This window comes from Lutzomyia longipalpis, chromosome 3, assembly GCF_024334085.1.
Source record: "Lutzomyia longipalpis isolate SR_M1_2022 chromosome 3, ASM2433408v1".
Classification (NCBI taxonomy): Eukaryota; Metazoa; Arthropoda; class Insecta; order Diptera; family Psychodidae; genus Lutzomyia; species Lutzomyia longipalpis.
In genome coordinates, this window is record NC_074709.1 from 30,118,800 (window position 1) to 30,133,875 (window position 15,076).

The following is a 15,076-nucleotide window of genomic DNA, read 5'->3' on the forward strand; positions in this document are numbered from 1 at the left end:
ATGTTAAAATTATTTCCTTAAAAATATTTTTCTACTTAAAAAATACATTTTCCACACTACACATTGGGTGAAATTCACCATTCAGACAGTGTTAAGAAATCTTAAGATTACTTAAGAAAAACTTAAGATTTGTTAAGAAAAGTTAAGAAAACTTAAGAAATCTTAAGAATTCTTAAGATTTCTTAAGACTGTCTGAATGGTGAATTTCACCCATTGTCAAAAATAATTCTTTACATTTCAAACGTCCAACTACACGTTCGAGCAGTCAAGACACAAACCATTTTAGTAAATCAAGCACAATATACTGAAATCTACGGAATACGAAAAAATGCGTTCTAGCTAAAAATAAATTTAATTTCTTTTACTAAATTAAAAAAAACATGCTTAATTAATGAGATAAAATCTATTTCTTTACCTTCATTAATTTTTTAACCCTCCATATACTGTGACCAAAATACTCACGCGCATTACTATTGGGGTAGGTGACCGACCCCATAGAACTTTTCACAAAAAAACAAATTCATTCTGTCAACTGAGCTTTAATAGACTCTTTGGTACTCCCTAAGAAGTCTTTTGTCCATTTTAGAACACAAAAATAAATTTTTCAATGGATTTTTTGATGATTTTTGTAATGATTTTTTTGAGGTTAGAATCGTCAAGAAAGAGACAAAGAGTGACAATGGAAGAAAACTGGAATAAATTTGGCCGTTACATCAATTTTTGAATTCCCTCTTCTTACATTTTTGTTAATAACTTTTTTTCTGGTGGTCGGATTGACCTCAAATTTTTACACAATCTTCTCAGATAACCAAGGAACTTATTTCCAGAAGCTTGGTTCTATACCTCTAATAACTAAGCCGCAATTATTCAAAATATAGCTCTGGGGTCGGTCACCTACCCCTCACAGTATACGGAGGGTTAATAGTGTATCTACCTGAGACAAGAATCTTTCAACATCGAAAGCTCTTCCTAATTCTGGACACAAACCTTATTTTCGATATCGAAAAATTTAAACAAAAGAAAACGAAGAAAAATCGTCCATAAATTGAACAAGTAATCAAAAAAACTTTCCTAAATCCTTTGAGTAAATAGTTTTTATTCAGTTTTTTTTTGCATATGTACGAGCATGTTTTTTTTACTTTCTAAATTTCTAAAATTCCATTTTTTTCTTTTATAATCATTTACACACGTTCAAACACAAATTGAACGATTTATCGGAATTAATTAATATTAAAAACTCATCTTATTTTCTTTCCTTCTATTTTTTTCTCTAGTTTTATGTATAAACATCCTGTCACAAAATAAGTGTTTTGTGGGGAGATTTTAAAATTCTTTTTAATAAAAAATAAAAGATTTTTATAACAAAAAAAAGAGAATAAAAGAACACAATGTTGATCTTTTGAGAATTTTTTAAAATTATTTTGAGAAATGAAAAAATCTTCTCCGGAGGACGAAACCATTTTGCGCGATTTTTCTTGCATTGTTCAAAGATTTAATAAAATTTATACAAATAATATTTTTAAGGAGGATTTTTGCAAATTTGCAAAAAATATTTCTACCCAAAATTGTAGTTTTTTTCTTTTATCTTTTTAATATATAAATTCTCAGTTTCGGTACAATTTTATTTATATTCTTTTTTCTTTCATCACTTAAATTCTAATTTATGCTTTTTTCTTGCTCTTTTATCTCATTTCTTTTGTAAAGGTAATTGTTTTTTTTTCTTCAATCGACTGTAGTCTATTCAAATGTTACTTGACACCTTAGCTCCATCCCCGTGATGATTGACAACAAAGTAGTCGAGTGAAAATTAACCAATGAAAATTCTACATGTGCTTTATCAACCAATCAGAAAGAACTTCTGATTCTTCTTCTTATTTATTTACATTTCAACTGAAAATTATAACTATTTTCATTGGCTAATGACTCCATCATATTTCGTGGGTGTAGCGTCAATGTAAAGTTCCTTTGAATAACATACTTTTCACGTCTTTTTTATTCTTTTATTAAATTCTATGTTCTGTGTTGTGTTCCTTCTCATTATTCCTTCAAAAGTTTCCCATTAAAATAATAAATTAGTTTTTTTTCTTTTCTTTTAATGAAAAAAAAAATGCCTTTGTTCTCATAAATTTGAGATTTGTGCTATATATGTATTACTTTCTTCTTTAGTTTATTACTTTTTTATTATAGAAAAATACATTTAATATCATTCTTCAATATATAGAGGTTCACGTACTATTTTAGTAAATCCTTTTTTTTCTTTTTAAATAAAGAAAAAATAATATAATTTATTAAACACATTTTTTATCGTCATTAAGTTAGGGGTTTAATAAATCATCAGGAGCCTTTTCTACATTTTTTTTGTTTATTTCCGGGATTCGTCATTAAATAAAAATTCTCTCGCTTGTTGATAAATTAATTTTCTACATAATTTATGGAAGTTGATTTAATTAGAGATTATTCATTTTTCTATGGAGAAATTAAAAGAGAATCACTGTTAAGAAAAATTAGCTATTTTATTAAATACGCGATCTGCTAGTTTTTAAGAATTTTCCTTCACATTATGAACTTGAGAAATTATTCTTTAAAGAAAGAATTTTCTTTACATATTCAGAAAAAAAAACATTTTATCAATTAAAGAATAATCTTCGAGTTGTGCTTATTTATTTATTTGAAATTATCCGTTAAAAAAAGTGATCAAGAGGAATTAAAATGTGGTCAAAAGTACATTTTATTTGTTCTAAAAAAAGCGCACACGTTCAAGCGCAATCACAATAATAATATAAAAAACTGCTAAAACGAATAAAATTACCTAATTAATAATATTCTATAGCGTTGTGGTCCATTATAAGCGCCCTAAAAGAAATATTTGCTGAATAAACTGACTTTTGTTAACTCATTCGGGGTTTTCCTACTCTGTTGGTATTTTTCTACCTCTCATGTATTTTACTACATGACTGAATTTTTTTCAAGCTACGTAAAGTTTTTTTTTTTGAGGTTAGATACGCGTAATAAATTACAAAGTGCCTGTCAACATTTTTTTTTAAATCGAATCCAACGTAATTTTTCTTGTAGTAAGTAAATAATTCTTTTTGAAATGTTTTTGATTTTCATAAATTCCTCCCTTTTGAAATTGAAGAACGAAAGTAATTTTTCCGTTATGTCATTTTAAACGTTTTCGTTAAATTGACATTTGCAATATATCAAAAAATTGAAGTTGTTTGCTCTTTCACGCTGTTTTTGTGTGGTTAAATTGTAAATTAAATTTTCTAATGCTTCTACCGTTTTATTTTTTTTTTTATGAAATGTAATAATTTATATTTAGTTATTTAATTGTCAATAAAGATTTTTTTCTTTTCTTTTTTATCCCTCAAAGTGGAGCTACGCACTAAATCAATTTATAAAGCATATACAAAATTCTATCGAGACTTCTTGTTCATTTTTTTTACTGATTTTTTAAAATACTTCTTTCTCTTGATAAAAGAATTTCTTTTTCTCGATTTGAATACTCTTCACGCGGGAACACAAATCGCACTAAAAGTTACCTACTTTTTTTTATCCCCCTCCTAAAGCTAATTAATTACATGGTATTTTTTTTACTCCCTGCCTAACCTTTCTATACACTTCCACTATTTTTCACGCATTTTTTTACCCCATCATACACACACATACTTATTTTTTTACGTCTCATTTTACAAATAAAAATGCCAGACACTATGATTCCTCTTTCATATTATGATACAAAAAGTGATATTATTCGTATATATAGGGGGCTGCCATCTTTCTCTCTCTCTCTCATGTGAAGATTTTACTATCACATCATCAGAAATTCAAAATAAATAACAAACTATTTATTTTTGAATTTCTTGCTCTATGTTGTGTAGATAAAAAACAAAGCAAAATGCTTTTTTTGCCAACGTTGTTTTTTAGTGTGGAAAAATTCAGTGTTTTCCACGTGTTGCCTCCTCCAGTGCTCTTACTTTCATTTCCCTTTCATGATGTCTGCAATAGATCGACCGTTTTATGTTTAGTTTGAGGAGTGAGTGGTGAAATTAATTACACGTAACAAAATGCTACCAACTACACAACACACAGTTCTGTCAAATTGTCAGTCTTTTTTTTTTTTCAAACAGATTTTTCTACTTCAGTTTCTCAAAACTAAAGGTTAAGGTTGCAAGGTTATTTTACAAAAGAGAATTTTTTGTAGAGTTAAACATCTACAATGATTTATTAGGTTATCATACCGCAGCGTAAAAAAAAAAACAAATGATTAACGTTCAAAAGACAATCGCTTTGAAACAGTCACTATTGTCTTTAAGTCAAAAATAAGAGTTGTTTTTGAAGATGTAGTATCAGAGTAAAATAATGGAGTAGAGTGTAAAAAAACGAGAGAGTACAAAAAAAAAGTCCAACATAAGTTTAGATTAAAATTAATTTACTTTGGATAAAAATTGAGTAGAAGTATAAAAATGGAGTTGAAAGTGTTAAAGGAATACTAAAAGTTGATAAATTTTTGATAAAAATACCGCAGAAGTGTAAAAAAAAGTAACCTCTGTAGAATCGCGACTTGGGGGCTCTGGGTCTGAGGACTCTCGCCCCCTCTCAACTCCCAGCACTGTACCCAAGCACGACTCTAAAGCTAAATGACTCCTCGATGAGTCTATCGAAGTCTTGTACCTCCCGAGGCGGTCAGTCTCCTTCCTCGAAAAGTACGCCTAACAGTGCATTGTGGGAGAAGAGAGAGTCCTCTTACGCAAAACAGCCTAAGCTGAAGGGGTAGGCATTCGGGCTTTTTGAATGCCTTTTGAGGTCATAGAACTACACCTCTAAATCATTTTAGAGTTTTGAAGAAGTAATAATGAATTAAAACGATATTTAAGTGTCAGAATTGGTTCAAAAATTGATTTTAAGGTTATAATTTGACAACTGACTAAGTTGTCAAATGGGGTATGAATTGGATGTAGAAAAAAAGGACGTAAATGTAGAAAAATGTTTTAAATGTGTAATAAAAACCTTGAAAATTGCAATAGTCCAGTAGTAAATTTTAATAGTAAGTTACAAGTAAAAATATGTAGTTTAGGGTGTAATAAATGAGTTAAAAATTAATAAATTACATAGAAAGGGTGTAAAGGCATAAAAGTAGTTTCAATAGCAATTTTAATATTAGAATTTGTTAGATTTGAAGTAAAAAATTAAATAAAAGTGTAAAAAATATATATTTGAGGCATTTTTAAGGTTATGGTATAGTAAATGAGGTAAAAATTAATAAATAACGTAGAAATAGGGTAAATGTATAAAAATTCATTTTAATAGTAATTTTAATATAAGAATTTGTTAGATTTGGAGTAAAAAATTAAATAAAAGTGTAAAAAAATATATTTTAGGCATTTTTAAGGTTATGGTATAGTAAATGAGTTAAAAATTAATAAATAACGTAGAAATAGGGTAAACGTATAAAAAAATCTTTTCAGGAGAAATTTTAGTGTTAGAATTCGTTAAATTTGGAGTAAAAAATTAAATAAATGTATAAAAAAAAGATTTTTAAAACATTTTCAAGGTTAGGGCATCAATTACATTTTCTACACTATTACACCGTTTTGTAAAAATGATTTTGAATTTCTTTTTACTTACCGAAAGTACTGCTCGTGGAATGAATGAGCTCGATCGAGACGTTGGAATTCAGCAGCCTGAAATAAAAATCATTAAACTCTGAAATTCTACCAAAAAAAAAAAAAAAAAAAAAGAAATCATTCCTTTCTTACCTGAATCTGATCAGCATAAGACATACGGAGAAGGACATCAGGATGTGGTTCTCTAGGCAATAATACATTCGGGCGAGTATAGGGTGGAACATTCGCTGTAAAATTAAAAATAAAAAGAGACAAAAAAAAAACACAATTAAAACTCATTAAGAAATTGCTAAAAGAGAAAATAAATTTTTCAAAAAAAGAAGAATCTTCAAATGTTTTTTTTGTGTGTTTTTGATTCAGCCGCAGATTTTGTGGATGAATCTGCGAATACAAACTCACGTGGTAGCTGAAATCCTGCCGCTTCTTGCTGCTGTTGCGAATGTAAATGCAAATGTGTATGCGAATGGGCATGGTATTCGCCCGTCAGGCGGATCTACGGGCAGAGAGAAAGCAACACATTAGCAAGGCATTTAGCGTGTTCACGGTGAGGTGGGATGACTCCTTCGGAGGAACTTACCATTGGGTCATTGGGATCGAGCCCTACATGATGCGGTGGTGGAATACCTATTTTCAAAGAAGAAATTAAAAGAAGAAAATAAAATCTCCGGATTCTTAAAAAAGAGCCAATTGAATGAATTTAAAACAAAAACTAAATCCATTCAAATTATTATTAAACAAAAGTCATATAGAACGTCCATCTTACCTAATCTTTCACGTTCAAGTTGCGATATTGCCGCTGGATTGCCATACAGTGGAAACTGCGACGGATGAATGCCCCTAAAGTGTTAACAAGTAAAGCACAAAGATCATTTAGAAGGTTTAATTAAATAACAATTAAGAATTTGATAAGATTTAACGGTCAAAATGTTTTAAATTAATTCAAGTTTTTGAGAAAAAAATCATTAAATTTTGATAAAACTAAAATTTAATTTGTTCTTGACATTTCTTACGCAAATTTTACGACTCTGAAAGACTTCCGGAAGACGAATTTTACATTTTCTTCGATTAATTATTAATTTTTTCAATACAAAATTTTACTTTTATCTCTTCAACATTAGGAATATTGAAAAAGTTGAGGTGAATTTTACATGCAAATTAATATAAAGATTTTTCTACTTTTCCGGTAGCTCCCGGAAGTTACGTATTAAATGTATTTTCATGATTTTTTTGTAACAGTTGAAGTCCTACTTTGCCATAACGTTTTATGAAATATCCTTCGTGACAAAGAGAGACAGAAATATTTGATTTTCTCATATTTTTGACATTTCTTTTACGCACATTTGACAGTTCCGGAATATTTAAAATGAACAGTTTTAATTTATTTAAACAGATTTGTTTTTTTTAGAATATTTCACTTTATTCTTTTGAATATTCTTCATTTGTAGATGTTAAAGATTCTTTTTCATTTTGATACATTTTCTATTAAATTTATTACACGCGTAAAAAATAATCGTGTATCATGACACTGAATGTGTTAACAAAAATTTAATTTTCTGTACAAAATAAAAGGAGAATCTTACCTCATGCGATAGAACTCCATCCAATGTGGATTAGCTGGTCCCACAGCAGCTGCTTGTTGATTCTTCAACTCTTCAAATTCTCTGAAATTGTTGATTAATCTATAAGCGCAGGGGATGGCAGAAAGTGGTAAAATATCAATAAACGATCCACTGAGATCATCTACACATGTTTTAATACACATGAAAACATTTTAATTGCATGAAGGTGTATCGTTGGAACGTTTTTCTTTTCTTCTTTTATTTTTTTACGTGTCACAAAATGAGGAAGCAAATGAGAGATTTTTTCTTTTGCCAATTTCGCCATCTTTTCCTACTTTTTTTTTTTGTTAAATTTCAGTTTTTTTTGTCTCCATTTTCTCCACAAGAGATCATTTTTTTTGTTTCTTAAATTTTCTTTTTAGCACGTCACAATAATTCCATCATTATTTGTCTGTGTGTCTTAAGAAGCAGAAAAGAATAATAAATAAATAAAGGACATACTAATATTATTAAAATATATATATTTAATTACACCAACACCATTTTATTACGCCTAAAATAATTATTTTAATGAGTAAAAAATGAGAAAATGAGGTGTTAGATGATATTTTCTTTACTTATTTTTTTTAATGTTTTGAAAGCCAATATTTAATGCGATGAATAAGGGGTAAAAAATGTTTTTTTTTTTTGAAAAAAAAATTGATGATGGTCACGTGAGAGGGCAATAAGAAAGCATGAAGATAGAGAGAGTGAAAAAATGAGGGAATAAAAATCGCAATTGTACCTTTCTCTACTGTACATTGGGCCCATTGGATGATATGGTGGTACCATCGGCTCAACAGGGCTGAAATTTTTGCACATAGAGAACAACAAGAATTCTTTTTAGAATAATTTCCCGAAAGAACCCACGATTGATGATCTCGAGGGAATTTCTTTCTCGATTTTTTTTTTAAATTAAATTTTTCTTATATTTTCCTTTCTTTCTCTGTGATAATTTTGTCTCTCAATTGTCTTACATTTCTTGGAAATCTTTTTTTTTTCTAGAGAAAATAATTCCCAAATTATTGTTTTCTTAATATAACAAAAAAACGGTTGTAAATAAATAAATTATAATGTTTGAAATAAAAGCTGTTGCTATTAATAGATCAATAAGAATTCTAAAAGACAGTGGTGGTCGTGTAAAGAGAGCCTCATTTTTATTTCAATTAAAATTCAAATTCAATTTTTAAAAAAAACTTTAGCACTGCTTTTATTTCCCAATAAAAAAGCCCTTCCCTAGAATCCATAGAATATCCCCTAATCAATCAATCAACACGAAAAAAAAATTGGAAAACAATCTCACCTGAAGGCCACATGTGGCCTGGCGTACTCCGAAAGCTGCCTCAGGGCTGGAGTATCACTGAATGGTTTAATTTCAGACTTTAACTTTGCCTGTTGCTGCAAAGACAAGAAAATTTCTTTTCCATCTCCTGCTACGCAAAAAAAACAAACAAAACTTCTCAACTTTTTTTTTTCACATACCTGAGCCTGTTGCTGCTGTTGCTGCTGCTGCTGTTGCTGTTGTTGCTGCTGCTGTCGTCTCTCACGTTCCCTCTCAGCCAATTTCCGGTCCCTCTCTTCACGCTTTCGCGCCAATGTTGACCCAGCAACGGGTTTAAATTCCAAATCTGTCCTTGTGCACGAATTGTAATCCCCACGATCGCATCGTCTCACAAATCTATGTAGGAAAGGTAAAAAAAAATTGGAAATTCTCAAGAATTCTTCTTCCATTCATTCTCATTGAGAAAAAAGGAATAAATAAAAAAAGAAAAACTTGTTGGAAAAGAAATTTCAGAGAGAGAGAAAAACCTTAAAAAACAATTTTGAAACTTTCAAAGAATATTTCTAATGAATGGAAAGCTTCCTGCTCAACGAAATTCAATAACCTTCCATGATGATTTTTTTTTTCAAAAGAAAACCTTCCAAAGGAAACTTTCCCGTGAAAAAGAAACTTCCAAAGAAAATCTTAATAAAAGAAGTCTTCTGGAAAATGGAATATACCACAAAATACTTCTAACAAATGAGAAAATTTTAACGAAATTTTTAAATAAAATAATGTAACTGAAAAATTCAACAAAATAAAAAAAAATGATTCCAAAGAAATTTTCAAAAAAAAAAAAGAATAAATTCCCAAAATAAATAAATGTAATAAAACTTACATTGCAGACTGTGACCTATGACATTCGGTGTCATCTGGTTTTGCTTCGGGACTCGGTCCACGCTGTATGTGCTGCGGAGGACTGGGAATTTCTGGTTCTGGATCCGGATCAATATCCACATGAACCGGCTCCACGGGATGATGGGAACCAAGACTATTGCTGGCTGCATGAGCATGCGCACGTAGGGCATCCATGTGACTTGTCTTCCCCGAAAGTGGACTCTCTGGGAAGGGATGTGCCGGTGGATACCCATGCACGGGACTCGGGTATTGACTCTGTGACCCACCTGGAGGGGCTGTTGCACCAACAGGTGGATTTTGGGGAGTCTTCGGTGGTTGACTCTTTATCTGTTTGTCAAGAAAGTGAAGAATTTTTGTCAAATCTTGCTTGATTTTTTTTAAGGATAGAAAGGGAAGGATGGAGTACCTTATGCTGAACACTCTGAGAACTCGTAATGGTCATCTGCTTGTCCACATGCGTTGGGGTTTCTTCGCAGCGCGACGTAACACTTTGATGGTGCGATATGACACCCGGTTCGAGGGGTCCACCCGGTGGTGGGGGTTTCATGTAGGAGAAACTCGGGCCATACGGATGGTAGGGATAGGGCGAATTGAAGGGACTATGGTGATGCGGGTAGAACATCGATGGGTGGATTAGATGATGCGGATAGGCATTCTGGGCAGCTGGATGGACACCCATGGGCGTTGGGATACCCGCTGGGGGCCCAATTAGAGGTAGTGGGAGAGGCATTTGTGGATGACGCACCACCGGTGGGGAAGCTCCGGGGCGTAAATGGTGCGACGGTGGAGGCGGTGAAGCACCCAGGTGTCGCTGCCCCGCACCCGGAGGCCCGTACATCTTACTCAGTGGACTCGGCATGAAGGATGACGATACTGAGGTGGGTGGAGGTGTCATGTGCGGAGATTGCTGACGCATTGCATGCCGATCGCGTTCAGCGGCCGACAGAGCAGCCGCCGCAGCGGCAGATTGATGATGAGCCCCAATAGGACTCTGTGGAACAAGGTGCAAGGGGCTTGTGCGACTCAGGCCAGCTGTTAGGGGAAGTGGTGAGCCCACACGATGCTGTGATGGCCCACCACTACCACCCGATGAGGCATTCTGCTGCGATGGAGCCGTACTTGGGCTAGCACGACTAAAGCTACTCGGTGTCATGGATGCAACAGAGCTCTGTTGTGTATGTGGGGATTGGGATGTTGTGCTATGCATTGATCCCAATTGATGGAGGCTACTTGCTGACGAAATGGGTGTCCTCCTGCCGGGTTCACCGCCAAGCGAAAGCGCCCCCGGAGGTCCACCCAGCAGAGGCAGAGGCATATTCCCAGCAGCCATTGAGGGCGGCAACAGCGGATTGTGCCCCAAATGCCCACCAAGATGGGCTGCTGGATGATGCGGCGGCAGGGGAATCCCACCTGGGGCATGATGCCCAAGATGCAGGGGTAGTGGGTGACCCACCATTGCACTATTGGGGATCATTGCACCAATTGGTGGCGGTGGAGATGTCCTCCCCGATGAGTGTCCACCACTCTCACGGGCAGCTCCACTACTTGCACTATCACTCCTCACACTCACCTGCAATCCATCACGATAAATTCCCATTGAAATAATTCGTAGAGAAGAAGAAAAAAATTCCCCAAAAAATTATTTAATTTTTCTTCTTTTTTTCTGGGGGTATTTTTTTTTTGCTAAGGGGTGCTTATCTGGCGATTATTTTGTATTATTTTCAATAAATATTCCGAATATTTACGACTGTTGCGAATAATTGACAAATATCATCATTTACGGATGAAATATGTATTGAATACAATTTTAAAAGGTACTTAACATTTGGAGGACCCAACATTTGGCACAACGCGGAGGATCAAATTGGTAATAAGTACCAGCTGATAAAATATGCTCAATAATTAATTATTAATCAGTTTATTGACGAGAATTGAAAGTTTCACTAATTCTTAATCTCCTTCATGCATTCCTGCACCTAATTACTGAATATTTAATTGAGAAAATCGTCACTGAAAAAAAAATGCGTCGAATCGATGCAAAATTGCCAATTCAAACGACTTTTTTAGCTGCAGTTTTGCTTAATTTATTATTGCGCCTAAATCATCACAAACTTTGATTCTTCAAGTAACTTTTTAGTCACTTCCGGCAATAAAATTAGTCCACATTTAATGATTTTCACCGAGGAAAAGTGAACAAGAGTACTTTATTTGAGAAATATGGGGAAACATAACCTCAAGACAATGGCAAAAATGTATGGGATTTTGACTGGTAGTTATTACCAATTTGATCCTCCGCGTTGGATTCTGACTTTGACCTCAATTATCTTCCAAAGAAAAGACTTTTCTCGAGATTTTCCTTCTGCTATCTTAAAGTAATTAAAATTCCCTACACATAGATGCTAAATTTATCGAGATAAGTCTAATAGATTTTATTTTGTGACGATTTTAAGGTTCCAATTGGTAACAAGTACCAGTAAAGTCCTCCGAGTGTTAAAGATGCACAAAAACGTTTCAAAAACATGAAAATTTCATGAAAATAACTCATTTTTTTGTCGAAACATCAATTTTGAATGCTTCGAGTTATTGTGAGAATGTTCAGGCGCCTCAAACATACAAATTTTGTCTTAAGGAGATATAATTTGTATCTTCTCTTTTTTTTTAATTTGCGAATATAACTTAATATTCCGAATACACAAAGACATAATTTTTCGGCCAGATAACACCCCCCCCCCTTGTATACAAAAGAGAATAAAGAAAAGGGTACTCACCGCTGTTGGTGATGGGCTTCGCCGTTGTGATGCCGATTGTGCTGATACGTGGTGGGAATGTGGTGATGTTGTCTGCCCCGTGGGTGGCCCACCTGATGACAGTGGATGTCCCCCTGATAGGGCATCCTGATGGGGCCTGTGAAGTGGATGCTGCTGCGATGGTGGCAACAATGGATTCGGTGGCAATTTCAACGGGCCCTGACTGAGGGACGATGGAACACTAATTGGTGGCATTGCAAGTGGTTGATGCATTGTTGGCGGCGGCGGAACTGACGACGGGGACGCCGAAGCACTCATGAGAGATGGATGATTTGCCGGAAGTGGTGGCAAAAGCCCCGGATGACTCACAATCAGTGGTGTTGGTTGCTGCTGTGACAAGCTGTGCGATGATGTTGTTAGCGGTGAGATGGTCTGTTGTGCTGAATGTGGCGAAGAAATACTTCCTGGCCCACCATGGAGGTGCAATGGTTGCGTTTGACTGTTACTATTGCTACTTTGACTATCCTGATTCGGTGTTGAGCGCGATGAGGCATCAAGGGGACTCTCCGATGGGGGATACTTCATGCCAACTGGTGAATCATACGTCACACTCTTCATGAGATTATCTGCGGTAAATTGATTTTTGGGGATTCCTCCCTCTCCGGGATACTTCATTCCCGGATGTTGGGGCGCATCACGGGCATCTGGTTGACTTGTGGGTGGCATAGCAACTCCCGCCATGCTGTGATACTTCATCATTTGATCCCCAAACTTCATCATTGGCGATGCATCGTAGGGCGAGCGAGGGATCCCATGGGCTGGGCTTGGACCATCACCACCAAAGAGAGATTTTCCCATTCCGGGGCTTGCCGGTTCATTGCCACCGTATTTGAGAGCATCAGCCGGTGGTGGGGTATACTTCATATTGGGCATTGGATAGGCACCCTTAAGGAGGTGCATTGGATCCTGATTCGGTGGTGGCGGCTGCTGACCAGATGGAGGCATCTTGAGAGCACTCTCCGGATATGGCTTCAATGCTCCTCCTTCGGGATATTTGAGATTCTGCGGTTGCTCCATATACGGCTTCATCTCATACTTAATCTGTGGCAATTCCTGACCACTCCCATACTTTGTCGCATCAATTGGTACAGCTGGATACTTCCCACTCATATCCGTTGGGTATTTCATGAGAACATCAGCACTGTACTTCAATGGATCACCATACTTCATGGGTTCATCCGTTGATGTGGAGAATTTCATGGGTCCAAGTTCCGGAGGTGGATACTTCACTGTTGCCTCATAGGCTGGCTTCATCTCTACATCATACTTCCCTGGATCTTGTTGCTGTTGCTGCAGTTGCTGCTGCTGCCCAGTTCCTTCGTCATTCTGCACCTTTCCTTCAGTCTTTATCTCGACTTTGCATTTAATATCCTGCTGTTGTTGTTGCTGTTGCTGCACTTCAGCATTTCCAGTGACATTCTCCTCGAGAGAATCCTCTCCTGGCTCCCTCTTGATAAACATCACTTCCTTCTGCATTGGTGGTTGTCCTGATTGATCTCCTGCCGACGGGATAATTTCCTGCTTCATATTTGCAATCTTTGACAGCATCTCCTGTTGTTGTTCCTTATCATCCTCCGATGCTGCTGCTGCTGCTGCTTCCTCCTCCTCCACTGATGCCTTCTTCTCACCAACACTCTTAATGGGTTCTTCTGCAGGAGATTCCTTTACATCACCTCCACCCACAGCCACAGGAGCTGCCACTGCCTCCGTCACAAGAGCAACAGGTTCTTCCACTTTACACGACGGTGGCATTGGTTCATCTTCAGCACCCTCTTTGGGTACAACACCACTTCCCACCACCACAGCAGCTTCCATTGGTGTTGCAAGGGGATCAATGAGCTTCTCTTCAGCCTCCTTGGGGCCACCAACACTGCAATTTGCTTCTGGGGACTCTGTGGCATTTTCAGCATCATCCAACACCGATTCAGGACGACTATCGGAATTCCCACTCTCAGACGGGGTGTCTGAACGCTTTCTCTTATCCTTCTCATCACTCTCATCACTTGCATCATTTTGACGCTTCCTTCCCTTATTGGGAGTCTCACTTTTGCTCTTTTTCCTGTTTTTTTTTGCACACAAGAAACAAACAAACAAATGAAAATGGGCCAAAATCAATTCCCATTTTATCTTCCATATCCTTTATTTTTCATATCAGGGATTTTTTTTGTACAGAAATTATGGCCAGAAATTGATAAAGAATTTCTTTATTTTTAGGGGGTTACTTTCTAATAAATTTTTGAGTCGAGGGGCTTTATATTACTTTCTTTACAGGTACGTAGTCAGGGAGAATATTTATGGTGTCTTGAACATCCTAAAAAAATTAAGGGGGGTCCTCTTGGGAAAGCTGTTAGAACTGACACATTTTTAATGTTTTCATTTTTCTTAGTTTTTCAGGGTTAGGCTACATTTAAAGCCCAATTATTGAAAAGAAAATCAATTTTTGCCATCTTTTTTTTTAACTGTCCTAAAACACAAAGATAGGTTTTTCTCAGAATCTACTAGACGGATTTTGATGAGGTAAAAAGCAAATGAAAGAGGAAGTATTAGCGAAGAATGTACCGGAACAGATTTTTGAATTTCAACTCAGAAGCTGAGAAAAATCAATAAGAATATTTGTCTACTTTTCTCAGTTTCTGAGTTGAAATTCAAAAATCTGTTCCGGTACATTCTTCGCTAATACTTCATCTTTCATTTGCTTTTTACCCCATTAAAATCCATCCAGTAGATCCTGAGAAAAACCTGCCTTTGTGTTTTAGAGTAGGTCTATGGAAAAGTCGGAATATCACAAGATGGCGTCGCAGATGGCGGAAAGTGATTTTCTTACTCTTCAAAACATTCAATTTCACTAGCTCTCAAGAGACCCTC

At 35.4% G+C, this 15,076-nt stretch overlaps 1 protein-coding gene across 21 annotated transcripts in view; it reads right to left on the bottom strand.

The window, feature by feature from the left end:
- Positions 1-1,076: 1,076 nt before the first annotated feature.
- LOC129793816 (arginine-glutamic acid dipeptide repeats protein) overlaps positions 1,077-15,076 on the bottom strand; it is a 34,559-nt gene continuing 20,559 nt past the window's right edge. For 6 of the 21 annotated variants that reach the window (XM_055834209.1, XM_055834206.1, XM_055834210.1 and 3 more), the window contains exons 8-19: positions 12,173-14,270; positions 9,811-10,974; positions 9,385-9,731; positions 8,529-8,903; positions 7,971-8,030; positions 7,208-7,288; positions 6,391-6,464; positions 6,205-6,251; positions 6,027-6,120; positions 5,760-5,854; positions 5,629-5,684; positions 1,077-3,999 (exon numbers count right to left, since the gene is read on the bottom strand). In XM_055834209.1, coding sequence (XP_055690184.1) covers positions 3,939-3,999; positions 5,629-5,684; positions 5,760-5,854; positions 6,027-6,120; positions 6,205-6,251; positions 6,391-6,464; positions 7,208-7,288; positions 7,971-8,030; positions 8,529-8,903; positions 9,385-9,731; positions 9,811-10,974; positions 12,173-14,270 — 4,552 coding nt within the window. In that variant the 3' untranslated portion in view covers positions 1,077-3,938. Of the gene's footprint in view, positions 4,548-4,821; positions 5,685-5,759; positions 5,855-6,026; positions 6,121-6,204; positions 6,252-6,390; positions 6,465-7,207; positions 7,307-7,970; positions 8,031-8,528; positions 8,904-9,384; positions 9,732-9,810; positions 10,975-12,172; positions 14,271-15,076 lie in introns of all 21 variants that reach the window. The other 15 variants (XM_055834212.1, XM_055834213.1, XM_055834216.1 and 12 more) reach the window with 11 other exon arrangements.